The sequence below is a fragment of the Stigmatopora argus genome, chromosome 2, assembly GCF_051989625.1.
Source record: "Stigmatopora argus isolate UIUO_Sarg chromosome 2, RoL_Sarg_1.0, whole genome shotgun sequence".
Lineage (NCBI taxonomy): Eukaryota > Metazoa > Chordata > Actinopteri > Syngnathiformes > Syngnathidae > Stigmatopora > Stigmatopora argus.
In genome coordinates, this window is record NC_135388.1 from 7,477,505 (window position 1) to 7,494,148 (window position 16,644).

The following is a 16,644-nucleotide window of genomic DNA, read 5'->3' on the forward strand; positions in this document are numbered from 1 at the left end:
ATATTAATCCCTGGGCCACCCCGGAGAGGAGGCATTGCACTCACTAAAACAAGACGGAGACAATCGCTGCACAATTAATAACACATGAGTGATGGAGGTGAGTTGGGGCGGGGGGTGTAATTGGCTGTCCGGCATACATAAAAAGGCTCTCGGCTCTTTTTTTTGGGTGAGACAGCCCGGTTATCAAGCTGTCACTTGTTTGCGCAAGAGTAGAGGTGACACGCTGGCTCCTTTTAGTGCAGTCGTACACCATACTGGATGATTCTACAGTTAAGATTTTAAATTGAATAAAATCACGTTTTCCAATAGGTTTGAGATATAGCATTTCCGCAATGATTATACATGAGCAAAAACAAAAAAAAAACTATTTCAAAAAAGGAACATTATGTCCACATGGAATAATAAGGCCAATTCTTCATTTTTATGTTACTTTTGCAAAAGATGACCATGACGGCTTTAATCTGGGTACTCGGACGTTTGGTCGCCGGACTTTTGGTCGCCCGGAAGGTTATTGATAATTACCATTTAAAATTGTTGCTCAAATTCCCAAAATACAAACTGTGAATGATTATTTAGTCATACTTAATGCCCTATTAATTATTAAGCTAAAGAAAGGCTCAAAATTTCCCGTACTTTTATTGTGTTTTGTTGGAGTTAAGACCCTGACTGACGTACCTTCCTAAGGGGACAACTCATGTACATACAAACTCTTATACACTCACATATCCGCTCAGTGAAACTGCTCAGGGCCATTGTTGGCTTTTATTGATGCGTAGACCGTGTTGTTTTACCTTGTTTTGTCGCCAGACTTTTGGTCGCCGGTGGTTTGGGTCCGGGCGACCAAACGTCCGGCGACCAAACGTCCGGCGACCAAACGTCCGGCCACCAAACATCCGGCAACCTTTCGTCCGGTCATGTTAATCCGAATCAGATAGCCTTATTTGTAGTGAAACACAATTATGAGTGCAGAAGCATTGGATTCAATGTATGATATTATTTTCTTGATTTGTTTTCCTTATCCTCATGAGAGTCGTGGGGGCGCTGGAGCCTATTCTAGCCCAGGCAGGGTGGCAGAAAATAATATCATACATTGAATCCAATGCTTCTGCACTCATAATAATTGTGTTTCACTACAAATAAGGCTATCTGATTCAGATTAAAGCTGTCATATTCATCTTTTGGCCAGGCTAATTTGAATCAACACCAAAAGATACGGAACCCCTTTGAAATGGTAGTTCAGATTCTACAATTTTTATTATTTTTAACAATAACACCTTCTTTCAATGCTTTTATTCTTTGTAAAATATTAATCTCTTGACACAGTGCAAAGCTAATGCTACATAATTGTAAGCGTGGCTGTCATGCATGGCAGCAGTACGGTAAGTGGTCCATGACCTGCTTTTAGGGGCAGATGTTGTGCTTGAGTGACAGTGGATGTTGTCACCATGTGACACCACTAAGTACTTCTATCTCAGGCGGCATAAGACTCCGTCCCGGGGGATATTTCCTGTTTCTGGGCCACGGCGTCATCATTCGGGTGAGAAAGAAATTGATCGTAGGTGAGTAAACTTGGGCCCGTGAGCGCTCCTCCCATCCACCGTGTCGTCTTAAAAAGGCCCACTTTGTATTCCGTGGCCAGATTTGCCACTCCTCTATGCCCTTGGGGTAATATTGTGGTGCCCGATTGCGGTTTGCAGGTGAATGAGAACAGATGTTGACAGGAGCCCAGCGCTCTCCCGACACGGCCCAATGCACAGAGCACTCTGTAGCTGAAACAGCCCGAGCCTTTGCCGCGCATTGGCGGAAGCGCGACGGGGGCCCAGAGTGACGGCGTCAAAAAAACACGCTTGTTTTTTTCCCGGCGTTCAGCACGTCCTAAAAGCTTTCTTTGCCCCTGTATTGATCCCGTGTGCCTGCGGTCAGATGGCTGTGGTGTGTGAGAACGGAGGGAGCCGAGAGGCTGCTCCAGGGCCATGTCCAGTTTAGGCTGCACCAGCTTCCACTTGGCCTGATGTTCCACCATCAGGGACTTTTTGTTCCACATAATTATGCACATAGGGGATGCTTCACCTCTCTCCCGGGTTGTCGTGCTACCTCCGAGCAAACAAACGCTCCACCTGGTCTGATTATATCTTGACTGTATTGAAAGGGAAATGGCGCCGGATTTTTCGGACTACAAGGCGCATTTTTTTAAAAATTGCATTAGAAACCAAGAACAAACATACTGCGTTCAAGTAACAAAAGTAACATGGAGAAAAGCAGGCTTAATAGAAATAACAGTTTTTCCAGATAACTATAGTCTAAAAATAAGTATATTTTTTATTTACTTTCAAATAAAATTGCATTGCAAATGAACATTGAGTGTTCATTTGTCAATATGAATTGTTCGTCTTAGTCAATTAGTTGAAAAAGTGCCATATCAAGACTATAGTTCTGAATAAGTCATTGTTTAAAAGTTCAAGTTAGGAAAATACATTGTTTGGAAAGCTAGTGCTTCACATTACTGGTTATCATAAACCGTTTACTGGTAAGCCTTAGCGTATAGTTCCATGAAAAACTATTCGGCCCCTTGTGAAACCCTTATTTTTCCCCCTCCAATTTAATGTTAAAGAACTATGAAAGAGGAGTAAACTTATTTCAAGAAATCTAACCTTGAGTAAAAAAGTAATCATCCTCCTAAAACTTTCATTACTACAATATGCAAATATTTTGGCCTACTGTTTCTGACACTTTTTTAATACAGCAACTTTAGAGGGTTTTAGAGCAGGTATCAACTTTACAAGGTCTTATAAGGGATTTCAAAGTATGTCAATAAAACGGTGTTAAGGAGTAGAAAGAAATGAAGTGCCTACGGCTGAGTGATACATTCGTAAATTTTAGTTCGATTAACGCATTCCGAGTGACCCTCGACATGACCAGAAACAGAAATCTAAAGCAGGATTGGGAGTGTCATTCAAAAATTCCTCAAGTTAAGCGTACCTGCGGCGTTGGGATTGCGATGAGCGCCCTCGTCGTCAGACTCCCCGGGCGTCAAACCCTCCGCAAACTGGAAATTCCGGCCCTGCTTGGCCCACACGCGGTGGATCTGCATTGCCGCCTCGCGCTCGGCGGCCAGGTCCAGGTCTTGCTGGGCCAGGTGGGCCCGCAGCTGCCTGATCTCAAACTGCAGCGCAATGATGGGCCGATGGGAATGCAAATGAAGGGGAAGGAGGATGAAGGCGGCAGAGTGTGGTGGCGGGAGAAAGGACTAGATTTAGAAATTGGAAGAGTAACAAAACAAAATACTCGTTTAATTTATTTTAGTTACCGCAATGAGTGAGAAAAAATAATAGGCATAACTAGTATAAGTGACCAATTTCTCTGCTAATGTGATTTTTAAAATTGGAACAAAAAAATATATGTGAGGGATGAGAAAAGCGACTAGTAGCCTTTTGGAAGACAATTTCTGTCTGTATGGCGATGCTTCCCCCTTCTGGCAACAGATTGACTAACAGTTGAGTTATATAGTGTGAAATCCTCACATTTATTTTATTACCAAAGAGTGGATCATTTGGTCTTGCTTTGGTTCTTAGCTCTTGTAAATTACGCGTACGTTCAGTTTACGTAAGAAGGTGCTCACAGCTTGTTCCTGGCAGATTTGAGTGAGACGCTCCAGTTGCTCCTCGCGCACTGCCTTGGTCTTCTCGCACTGTTGGATCTCCAGCTCCATCTCCACTTTGACTTGGAGGACGTAAGCTTCAACAAAAGGAAAAAAAAAGGTGGCTTTTTTTTTTTACAGTCACTTATATGTCGGCGGTTCAAATGTGAAAATAAAATAAATATGTACATATATACGGTAAATATGTGCTTTAAAATATTTGGGGGAAATAGTAACAGACACTGCATCTGATGTATTTTTTTCCAATTCAGTACCACGGTTGCGCCAGTAGAGAGAAGCAGATTCCTTGTGTTGCTAAAAGCCTTGTCAACAAGGCATACTCATGTATTTTTTAAATGTGGTGTTAATTCATCAAAAATATGACCGTTATTTATTATTTTTTTTAATTCTCGTCATAATTGTTTAAGATATAAGAGTATTTGACTACAACAATTTCCAAAAGTCTTTGCCTTTACCACAAATATAAAAAAAGAAACGTTTTAGATATACAGTAGGAAAACATATCATTTGTTAATGTGAGTTTTTTGTAATTAAATTTATACTAGTAATAATTTCGCATCTTGTAATCAAAACCAATTAAAGTTTTTAAAATAACCTCAGGAAATAGCCAAAACATAATACTCCAAATGGATTAAATAATGGATTCATGGTCAAATGTCTTATTGGCTGCAGTTCATTCGCTGACTCACTCCCAGTCAAAATGCACAGGACGTCTCGCGCCGTCACTCACGTCAGTGGCACTAAAAAATGAGTATTCACAGCCAGTCCTTCCAGTTTCAACGAATTGGACGCCTATCGTTGTCGGTGACAGCCAATGAGTTAAACGCGAAAGGCATTCATCCGATGTTGAGAACATAGGGTTTATTTTGACGATTACGACGAGCGAAATCGGTCACTCTTTTTCGAGTGTAAACAGAGTTGCCGTGTGGCGTGTTTGCAGGCTGATGCCGCATGCAGCAGGAGGCCCGAGCAGAGGGTGACCTCAACACCAATATCGAACCGGAGTGCATTAGCATAGAGGAGAACAACCGCTACATTCATTACGGTCCCCGCGAATGTGCTTATCCGGACCCTACAGTCGATACAGGCTGGAGTAGACGGGTGACAGCAAATTACTCTTGGGCATGATCAATAGCTTTATTGCTCTGAATGGTAAATAATTTGGATAATCATGGAGAGAACGAGGTTACTCATGGCCTCCCGGGAGGAGTCAGGAGGGTGTGGGTGCTGCCAGCAAACAACTTAACTGCTTGCATATGACTCAATAAACAATGTGTGGAACTCACCGTCAATGATCCGCTTCACCCTCCAGATGCGCAGCGTGATAATGAGGCTGATAGCGTCCCAGGGGCTGCTGGGTCCGTTGGCCACCGTGGAGGCCACCATGGGGGCGAGGGACAACACGATGACGGCGCCGTCAAACACCTGTCGGGATAAGGTTGGCTTCTGAGAGCTATACGATAAGGTTTAATCCTCCCCACCCAGCACGGACTGTTGGATTGACCATATTTTTCAGACTATAAGTCGCACCAACCAAAAATGAAAGGGAAAAAAACATATTTACGTTGCACTGGAGTACAAGTCGCATTTTGGGGGCAATTTCATTTATTAAAATCCAAAACAAAGAACAGACATGTCATCTTGACCCCAAATTCAGAGAAAGGGAATATAAATGAAGGGATATTTTTTTTGTAATACAGTAGTTAATTTCTCCTTATACATGGATGACAATAAAAATGACAAAATGTGCTATGACAGACTAATGATTTCTCTTTATATGTTTGATACCATATATCTAATGTGTCAGAAACCAATCTTTTGAAATAAAACTTGATATTAATAGTCATTCCATTGAATTCCACTTTGATTTGGTTTTTGATATGATGACAAAAACACGACTTAAAATCACAACCGTGGAAATTTTGTTCTCAACCACTTGCCCAAATGTTGCCCATATATGCCTCTAAGTGACTGATAAAAATCCAGTATAAGGGGACCCCAGACGTACCTCCACTTTGTTTTCTATGTAGTCCCAGATTCCGAGCACCACAATTCGGAAGACAGTCTGTTGTAGAGAGAGACGAATGAAGACATTAACAATATGCGATCAAGCACATTAACGTCTACTTTGCACTTCACCAACGCGGTGACTTTGGCGATACGCTTCTTATTGGCGTCATTGATTCGACCGCCAATTAGCATGAGAGGTCACGCGCAAGTGCTCCTGCAAATCCATCATGTGTTCGGGCCATTTGGACAACAGTTTGCAGTCAATGAAGTGAAACGCTTGAGAACTTGAACAAAGCGTTCTGACTAGTAGACAATACCAAGACCATTAAACATCCATTTAAACGCCCTAGAAAGACTCTTCACATATGACGTGCGTTAGTGAAGCGCTTGGACGGATCGTATTGCTCGAAGCCCGTCCCCAATGCTCATTAAACTCCACTTCAATTATTGCTCCTGCTGGCTAGATGGTAATTAACGTTTGGTTGAGGGCATTAAGGCCGGCACTCTCAGCGTAATTGTTTTGCACTGGAGTTGGCTCCGAGGGTCAAACTCTCTGCTTTCCGCGTAGTACTGTAAAAATGTAAAGTTTTGAGTCTTAAATGCCTAAGACTACAATTGTAGCTCAACTGATCAAAGTTTTCCCCAGAAAATGCAAAGTAAAATAAATTTTAAAAAATCTCACTTAAGCTTTTCTTTGGCTTGTCCAATTGCCGTTTGGTGCAACTTGGGCTGTGGCACATTTACCGTATTTTCACGACTATAAGGCGCACATAAAAGTCTTAAATTTTCTCCCGGAAAAGTTACGCTACCTACTAGCTAGTTACTATTTTCGAATGGATTGTGGCCGCCTGGACAAACGCATAAAACTCAGGGTTTTCGATGACTAATTTGGACAATTGTTCAATTCGGACACAGAAAATTAGGACTTTGATGGATTTGTGGGTGATGATGACGTGAGTAAGTTGTACAATGGCTAAATAAAGTACAAACGAACTCAGTTTTGCTTCCGTTGCCTTTTTAAAAACGTGTTTTTAGCGTGTGGGTGTAGCGTGCAAGAACTATATATCCCAGCAGTCACTGCGCACCGGAAACCGGAAATAGAATCTGGGGCTGCTCGCGGTAGCCGGCGCTATTGCGGTTCGATATTCATATATAATATACATATGTGTCTAAAAAAGCGGTGCGTCCTTTGTGTTTAAAATACAGAAATAGCACTCGTTACTGACACTGCGGCTAAAAATACGATGCCCCATATAGTCGTGAAAATACGGTAATTCATTCATTCATTTCCTAGCCGCTTATTCTCATAAGGGCTGCGGGGGTGCTTTTTTCTAAGCCGTTTATTGATTGAATTGGTAGCCTTATAGTCATTGTACAGGTACAACGAAATGCCTTCCGGGTACAGCCTGATCGGACAGTGATAAAATCACATGCTAAATTGGAGGTATACAGGACAGGCTGCCTGTCGCCTTGAAATTCCAGAAAGAGTGTGAAAAAGAAAACCATGGGAAGGGTGAAAAAAGCCATCACTTCAATCAGATGAGAACGGAAATAATTGTGCTGAATTCTCCTTACCTCTGAAAAAAAAAGTGACAGGATGATGAGACTGATCCAGTGGATGATGCTGGCAAACTGGAACGCATTGGTAACTGCAGAAACAACAAACGGGCAGGCCCATGAACAAAAGAGACACCAACTTCTCACTAAATAATAGTTGCACTTCTAAAGTGGCAACTCGTGCGAGCCTGCCGTGTCCATCATTTACTCTGGTGTCAAAGTGCCTACGGTGCTAATCTTTCAGTACATTCCCTGCAGACTGTTGTATCATTAAAGCTGAACGTTGGCCACTAATCAATGGAGATGTGTGCCTGCTGCCATTGACAAGATGCCTGCTTCGTTATCGTGTCTCTGCATTGCTGTTCATCAACCGTTTGGCATCCTGCACAGCCGGTGCTCGTGTGATTGGCACTATTAGAAACAGATGCAAAAAGGAGCAACCCATACGTTCAATAGACTTGCCTGTCTTTCCACAATGGAAATGTAAGATTATAGCTGTAGTTTCCATATAACTACGAGATTTGATGCTAAAAGTAAGAGTAAGGAACTGGTTTTTTTATGGGCTTCAGACTCGGGTTGGTTCGCAGGCCGGTTTAACGTCAACTTGATTTCACGTGGGCCGGACCATTTTAGATATAATATTTAGATTTTTTTTAATAAATGGATAAAAAGAACTGGATTAAAATCCCTGAATATTCAGTTTTTTTATAGGTCTAAAACAATGTTCATTTTAGCTTTTTTTTTTACATTTTTAGATTTTACAAAATGATTTTTGAACTAAATACAGAAAAAATGATTAAAAAAATTACAATTATTGATTTAAATGGGGGGAAAATCATGAAATTGAATATACATCTATACTCTTCATTTTAATTTGATCCTAAAACAGAAAGTCGGCACTCATGATTTACTTTCCCGGGCCACACAAAATGATGCGGCGGGCCAGATTTGGCCCCCGGGCCGCCACTTTGACACATGTGCCCTAGATTGTGCAATATTTTAGAATATACCTTGCCAGGATGTGACTTTTTAAATATTTCTATATACTTTTTTAATGGTTTTTTTTACTAGGAAAACGCACTTTGTGGAGTAGCACCACCAATTTCGTTATACGCAGTTGTGTATGATGACAATAAAGCCTTTTGATTTGATTTTGCCGATCACACAATTAGCAATAGACGGCTGTTAAACTAATATGAAGTTGTTAGGGCATTACATTATAATGAATTTTAATGATATCACGTATGCGTGCAGAGAACGTTACGTCTGCACCATCTGATAGATGTAGCGATAGTAATGTGAAGTAGATTGTGAAATGTAGGAAAATTGGTGGACTATGGCGTTGCATCGAGACCGACGGACTCACATTGAAGGAGCTTGGTGTCAATGAGCAGCTCCAAAGAGAGGAAGAGCACCACCAGGATGACGCAAGCCACCAGCACGCAGTTAAAGCCGGCGCTGAGCAAGCAGACCTGCCACAGGGCCACTCGACGGCCGCAGCACGGCTTCAGCCAGTTGGACCTACAACAAGCAGAAGTCGGTCGGTCTCTGTATTGTGAAACATTTGGAACTTGTAACGGGTGTAAAATAAAGTAATACTGAATCAAAGTCAACCACAAGGCCAAAGGCTTGTACTTGTAGAATATGACTGCTCTTCAAGACTGCAAATTATTGTCGATGAGTTGTCATTGGAGTCAAACAAAGTTTTCCCAAAGGCAAATAAGCACTAAACGATCCATAAAGATCTATTTTTTTTAATATTGTAGTGGCATTTGAAGTCATCCTCATCGGAATAATAAACACATGTCTCAGATCACAAGAAAAAAAAAGACCCTCCATTGAGTGTGGAAGGATGCCTTTTAATTTGAGGCTCTTTATCAGCTTTTAGCTTTGTGTACAGTAATAATACTAAAAATAAATGTTATTTCATAGTGCCACTCCCCTTCAGAAATGTCAAAGTAGGAATAAAATAGGATGAACAAAGCACATTAAAATCAGAATCAGTAAAACTCTAAAAAAGTAAATCAAACTAAGATTAACAAAGCACATTAAAATCAGAATCAGTAAAACAGTAAAAAAGTAACTTACTTACTTATTAACTTACTTATTACCTATCTATTTATGTCTAAAATGCCTTTCCTATTCCTGCATCCTCACCCTCTTGCTACTGTGACAACGAAATTTCCCAAATACGGGATGAATAAAGTTATCCAATCCAATCCAAAATCGAACTAAGATTAACAAAGCACATTTTTTTAACCTTAATTTTAAAATATTCTTCTTGTAAATAACCTCTACTTTGTGAATTGTTAATAAAAACAGAACAAGAAATTTTAAATAAATAAAACTAAACAGTACACTGGATATTACACTAAAAATATTAATTTTTGCCTTTTTTTATGAGTGTCCTTTTTAAAGGTCAAGCTGAAGCAGAAACATGTATTGACCCACTGGTAATAACAGTTACATAAATACAAAGATTACATAAAGCCAAATTAAAAAAAATGTATAAACACAAAACAGTACTATACTACAGTCTTTTACATTTCGAGCATGAGAACTGAAGTTCCCAGTTTGGCAAACTAGAGAGCAGTAGTTTGGAGAGGTAGCCTTTAAATTGAGCAAAGGTGATTGCGATGAGAGAAGGCATTGACTGAAGAAGGAACAGAAAAGCTTTGTCAACTCCTGATTTTACCATCAGCTGCATCTGAGCCTGGAATATTGATGAACTTCCTATTCAGACCCCCATGAAACGGACCACTGTAGCAGAGGTTGTTTGGCGGGAAATCACCATCTTAACAGTCAAGTTAGAAAAGAACTAAAGAAAAAAAATGTAGATTTAAAAATAAATAAATCAGGAGTTTGCATGTTCTCCCCGGGCTTGCGTGGGTTTTCTCCGGGTACTCCGGTTTCCTCCCACATTCCAAAAACATGCATGTTAGGCTGGTTGAACACTCTAAATTGCCCATAGGCATGAGTGTGTCCGTCTCCTTGTGCCCTGCGATTGGCTGGCCACCGATTGCAATAGTTGCCCGGTGCCAATAGTTGGCTGGGATAGGCTCCGGCACCCCACACGGCCGATAAATCAGTCATCTGCTATCTGGCATTACGAATATTGACATGCCGGCCATAAATAGTCCAACGTGATGACAGGTTTTGTTTTTTTCCCCTGTCATTTTCTGTCATAGTGAGCAGCCCACGGCAGGAGCGCTGAGACGAACAAAGCCTCTCAGCAGTTCTCCAGCTGGAGTGGAAAGTTGGCGCCGTCCACAATTTTGTGCCTGCAAGAGGTGGTCGACGTCAACTTGGCACGCTACTCGTGTGGCTCATTTCAACTGTACTGATCATAGTGGAGGGTTAAAGATTTGGTTTTCTTTCCCCCAAAAATTTAGTACAACATAGCCATCAGCCATTTTGAAAATTGGATGTTTCCAGGGACAGATTCATATTTATTGGGAGGATTGCCTTTCTGTGTATCTCTACCGATACGGGATTAAAATGACTTAATCGGGGAGTACGCAAAAATAATGCGTCGTTTCTGTGCAATATGTACTCTTCGAGATCTAGTTTCCAAACATCAGGCACCCTTCCCAATATGGCCGCCAGCAATGCACGTTGCTGTTTAAAAGGGTGTTCTTAATAGACATTGTGTCCAATCATCTATTTTAGTTGTAGTAGTTGTCTCTTTGTACTTATATTTTAAGGTATTTTCATACCTACCATCATGAGCAAAGGCTATGGTTGGCTTTTTCTTCAGTTAAAATAATGACTCATTAGTAATGCTGAAAAATAACTTAACAAAATTTTTGTAAATAATATCTCAGTCATTGTACTAAAATTAAGTGAATTAAGTTTTCTTTATATCACAAAAACATAAATTTGACAGGCCTTATGGATAGACACCCTGCACATTAACTATACTATATTATTTCTGAAGGTGCTGCATAGTCTAATTTTGTTAATTATAAATTAGCAGTGATTTTTCGAGCTTGTCTTCTCATTTTAATTCCTTCTTTCTGCTTCCAGAGCGCGTGGTGATACAGCTGTCAGCGGCTGAGATGGAGTGGCCCTCCACAGAGAATCTGAGGACGGAGATTAAATCAGCGAGAGTAATCAATACCACCCTGTCGAGTAAGCCAGTGAATGTTAGGACCGGCAGACCCACAAGCACCTGATGATCTGCTTAGATAAGGAAGTCTACTTGGCTGTTTACTGCTTGTATAGAGAGTATTTGTTTGAATTTAATACTGAATTTTCATCTAAAATCTGTGTAATGGCGTGTAATATATGTTGAAATTGTTAGTGTCGTAATATTTTTAGATTTATTGATTGGGGTCATTATTGGTTGATTGATTCAGAGTATTTAAACTGTTAAATGTCAGAATTTTCTGATAAGATTAAGTGGGAATTGGATTTAAACCTGAATAAAAAGTTGGGATTTAAAGTACAAAATTGTATGTAAATCAAATAAACTGAGCCAAAGTGATCTGAAACCTGATCAAAGCTTAATCTAATGATAGCTGAATTAAAATCAAAATTATAAATGATCAAAAATAATAACTTCCTTTTAGCCTGCCATATGCTATTCCCTCTGATGAGTAGTTGCAAACGAGATCATTTAGATTGATCTTGGGGCGTACCAAATATAGTGACCAAATCAACGCCAGCCATTAAGAAGTTCAATCAACAAAGTTTTTGCTCCTTTGCCAATCTGTCCAGCAGAAATTAGGAAAGCCGCGAGATAACATGACCAATCACTCCCTGGTCACCACCTCAGATCTTCCCACGCTGGCTAATTAAAGCGGGCTAAATTGACTCGACCGAGTGAGACCCCTCTGAGAAGGCGTTATTCCAGTGAGCAAGACTTCCATTTCTGTCTCTCTTCTGACAAGGCAGAAACACTTCTAAAGAAGGAATGATGATGAGGAGGCGTTAGTTTGACCTTGGCATGGCATCCCTTCAAAAAGCTATAAATGGACATGCTAAACAAGCAAACACTAAGAGATGGGCAACATTCATCCCTTGCCTCCAAAGACCAAAGGAACGGTTACCAAAATTGGATTTTCTGACCTCCAATGAACAATGAACTTTCCTCTTTTATACCCTTGCTAACGTCACATTTAGAAGAACCATCTGGACCCTTTGCACATTTAGAACAGTCGTATCAGCAGCATATGCTACCGTTTCAGGGTCTGGCAGGCGAGAACCTCTCCAGCGGGACAGAAGGTGACATCATGCCACAGTTCAGGTGTGCTCTAGTCAAGCCAGGAAGCTGTTAGGGGTGCGAGGGGGTGGGTGGTAGTCTAGCAACAGAGAGCCTGTGTTAGTGTACGTATTATTGGACCGTGTTTGTGCCATAAGAGTATTAAACTACAGAAGATTGGGATTAACTAAAAATTTGAATTTGCGAGTATTTTCATCCCATCAGAACATTCAGTCTCAACTGTGCTCAGCCAAACATATTTGGAGCACTACTCCTCCTTCGAAAGTATTCTATGGGAGGTCAAGCTTTGAAAAATGAGTCTTCGAGATCATAAGATGAAGATGAAGAGGACAAGAGACGGTAGGCGGGCTACGGGAAGCATGACCATCATCATCTTTATGATTGCTCAAGTTGTCACTCATTCTGTCAGTCAACCACTAAAAAGGTTGAATGAATAAGCCTTGATAGTGCCACGGGCACAAACAAAAGGCACTGAAATGGAACCTGGAAAAGAGATAAATAAGGGGAGTGCACAAACAAAAGTAGGTTGACCACAGTGTGGGAGAGTGGGCGGCCATAAAAGTGCTGAACACAAGCCCACGCCACCTTGGTTTCCCTAGTATTTTCTTCTAGACAGGAAGATGGATGGACCCAACTCTATTAATAAATACCCTTTACTCACTAAAACTGCTAACAGTGCAATTGGCCCCCGATACCACTTCCCACCCACCCCTTTCTAGATTGGCGCGACAATGCAGTTAAAAGAACCTCCCGAGTGCAACTTGGAGGCTCTCTTGGGCCTGACCGCAGGCATCCATTGATCGATAAGATGCGGCGATAAGTGAAGAGAACAAGATTTATTCTACGAGATATCGTCTGATCCTGGAAATTGAACTTGATAATAGGAAGGCCTGCCATTGAAAACGAAAGACTGGCTGGGAATGCTAATCTTTCAGTTGCATTGACAGCACTAGACTTCCAACCCATTTTGCCAGGGAGCTCGCAAATGAATATTCATTTGCTTTTTCCCCGAGTGAAATGGATGGGACGTCTTGCGCCTCCAATGGGAGCCAATGAGTTGAAACCAGTGCGCTATAAAGGGTTAAAAAAGTGAACCCATTTAAATATTCAGAGGCATCAATGAAGAAACGCCATTGTTCCTAATGAGGTGTGACAACCCAGGATAAATTGGAATACGAAGTGAAGCATGATTACAGAGGATTAGATAACAACCGCCGTGCAAACAGGCCCGGCTTTTAGCTGGCGCTCGGTTTATAAATACATTTGCCGGCGTTCCGCTGGCGGCTGCACACGGTTGCCGTGTTCACTTCTGCGGCGGAAAGTGTGAGAGATAGCGGTAAGGTCAGAACCACCTTCACAATGCTAACGGCTATGAGATGCAAACGCGGCTGACAGGAGGTGCTTCATCACGCCCTGGCAGCTCTCTGGTCGTGATTAATCCTCGCCGCTCGTTTCCCGCCATAAAAATGCGCGGTGGCTTTACATTAGATGCAAACTGTGATGGCGCCGTCATTTATTAAGAGCTCATGTGGAACCCGACTGGCCACGGTTGGCTTTCTTTGGTCCGATTCCAATTTTGGACTTGGTTTGGTAAGAAAATTAAAAAAAATCCATGTGAGCTCACGCTTTTCAAAATTTAAACAGGAATAACATTTTGTCAAAGGAATTATGAGTGAAATAACAGAACCATGAGGTTAGATCAGACTTCATTAATAAGTGAAAAATCTGGAGAATTTAGCAACCGACAGCATTTTCAAAGTTGGTTTCACTTTCTGCTGTGGCTGCCCATTGTTGAAGTTTATGGGCAAATGTAAGTAAGCAGTAATCAGAGAGCTTTCAGATATGCTTAAATTGCACAAAATAGAGTGGCAACGCAGAAAGTCCAATATTGTGTACAGTCTAAATCAGATGTCTCCAAACCAGTCCTAGAGGGCCGCCCTGGAATAGTTTGGAGACCACTGGTCTAAATCATCAGTTTCATTGGTTTACTACCTCTAGTTTATATGTGTCAAAGTGGCGGCCCGGGGGCCAAATCTGGCCCACCGCATCTTTTTGTGTGGCCAGGGAAAGTAAATCATGAGTGCCGACTTTCTGTTTTAGGATCAAATTAAAATGAAGAGTATGGATGTATATTAAATTTCCTGATTTCCCCCCTCTTAAATCAATAATTGTAATTTTTTAATCATTTTTTTCTGTGTTTTTAGTTTAAAAATCATTTTGTAAAATCTAAATATATATATATAAAAAAGTTAAAATAAACATTGTTTTAAATCTATAAAAAACTGAATATTCAGGGCTTTTAATCCAGTTCTTTTAAACCATTTATAAGAAAAAAAATCTAAATATTATATCTAAAATGGTCCGGCCCATGTGAAATCAAGTTGACATTAAAGTGGCCCGCGAACCAACCCGAGTCTGACACCCTTGCTCTAGTTCTAAGGTGGAAGTCTGACATGGCCATTTGTCACTTGCTTCAGATCGCTGTTGATTTGTTTTTTGCAAAACCAAAACCATAAGGAGTTCATTCACAAACAGAAAGAATGGTTTGGGTGACTAATTAATCGTACAAACAAAAGTTGACAAAGTTTGTGATGATTCACAGGTGTTTGCCCCTTTAATATGAAAGAATGTCCAAGATGAGGGGCTTGTCTTTAGAGAATGCAATGAGGATGGCTGACGACACGCACCATATTCCACAGTATTTTAATCACCGACAGCGTAATAAATGAACAGCCTTTTAGCATATTAGACTAATGATTAAAGGTGGCATGGCTCAGATGGTAGAGTGGTCTTAATGCAACCCACAGCTTGTGGGTTCATCAGCCCTTGAGAGTCCTTGAGAAAGATATTTAACTACAAGAAGTTGCTCCTGAGGCTACTTTATAAGTCAATGAATGATCCCCACCTCCATTTGCTATTTCTCTTCATCCCTCAGTTGAGAACAAAACTCTAAGCTTGAACATCAATTGTCCATAAAGGTTACGAACAGAATTGTTGGTAGAGTCCAACCCTCACTCTAAAGAAATCTAACTTAATGCCAGCTGTGCAGAGCAAACTCTGACACCACTGGACTGAACCTGCCATTTACCATTCAACATAATTTTGTGTGCGTGACTATGGACTATTTATTACCAAATATAAGCTAATAAGGTAATGCTAACTTGTCGGTGCCGGCAACACACACACTATTTAAACTTCCAAATAGCTATTCCACTACAGGTATATATATAAACCTTGAACAAATTGCAAAAGGGAAAAAGTTAATAGTTTGCCTTTGTCTCGACTTCCTTAAATAAGTTTTGCTGACATTTGCACACACTCAAGAGCGAGAGGAAATGGGCAATTCACTTTCCCAGGCTGGGTCAGTGGAGCTGCTAACATTCCATCCCTATACGTTTTCATTTTTACAGTTCTGGATTGCTTTGCCTCTGCTGTGTCTTGACTCGGCTTAAGCACACTTCATCATCCTGCACTGCCATAAAGAAAAGAAGAAAAAAAAGATTTCATCTGCCCCATTTCCCTTAAAGTGAGCTCAGTGATCGGTCTTTCTTTTAGGTGCTCTCTTGCTACATGTCTAGTGATGAAGCACAGTGTGATCGACCTCAGAACTCTGAGGTGGACATGCTAACCACTCCCCCACCGTCCCGCCGTAAAGGCATATTGATTGTGAAATTAACAGACGGAGGCGCGGCGACAGTAAAATCTACACATTAAACTTGAATTGTTTTTAAAAGGTCACTCTAGTGCCCAAGACACACTCATTGTAGGCAGCTATTATAATCAAGTGGCTTTAATGTGAGGATGCTTTCTGACATTTAGGGCAGAGTTTTGTGATGGATTGGGATTGTAAAAAAAAAAAAAGGAAACAAAACAAAAGAAAAAATGAAAAGAATGCGTAGAACGATCTGATTTCATAGGAAATAAAATATTCTGTATGCTTGTGTGATTATTAGAAGGAAAAAAATAATCCATTAAGATTCCGTCCATACTTTTCTTTGCCTGATAAAGAAATTAAGAAGTGTGTTGTACATTGAATTGCTAGTGACATTACCCAGATCTGACCTGAGCTTTAAAGTGGAGCCTGTTTACAAAACATTGCCTTGCAGGTGCTTTACTGGTAGAGCTACAATAGGAAATGCAGCATGCATAATTAAACACTGTAGACACAGTCGTGTTTCCGACTAGCATTCCCCGG

General features: G+C 40.8%; 1 protein-coding gene across 4 annotated transcripts in view; it reads right to left on the minus strand.

Moving 5' to 3' along the window:
* LOC144090044 (transmembrane protein 266-like) overlaps positions 1–16,644 on the minus strand; it is a 43,607-nt gene that overhangs the window by 13,970 nt on the left and 12,993 nt on the right. For 3 of the 4 annotated variants that reach the window (XM_077621368.1, XM_077621353.1, XM_077621344.1), the window contains 6 exons: positions 8,592–8,746; positions 7,244–7,317; positions 5,667–5,723; positions 4,945–5,083; positions 3,620–3,735; positions 2,980–3,247 (listed from right to left, as the gene is read on the minus strand). In XM_077621368.1, the coding sequence (XP_077477494.1) occupies positions 2,980–3,247; positions 3,620–3,735; positions 4,945–5,083; positions 5,667–5,723; positions 7,244–7,317; positions 8,592–8,746 (809 nt within the window). The remainder of the gene's footprint in view (positions 1–2,979; positions 3,248–3,619; positions 3,736–4,944; positions 5,084–5,666; positions 5,724–7,243; positions 7,318–8,591; positions 8,747–16,644) is intronic. The other variant, XM_077621359.1, reaches the window with a different exon arrangement.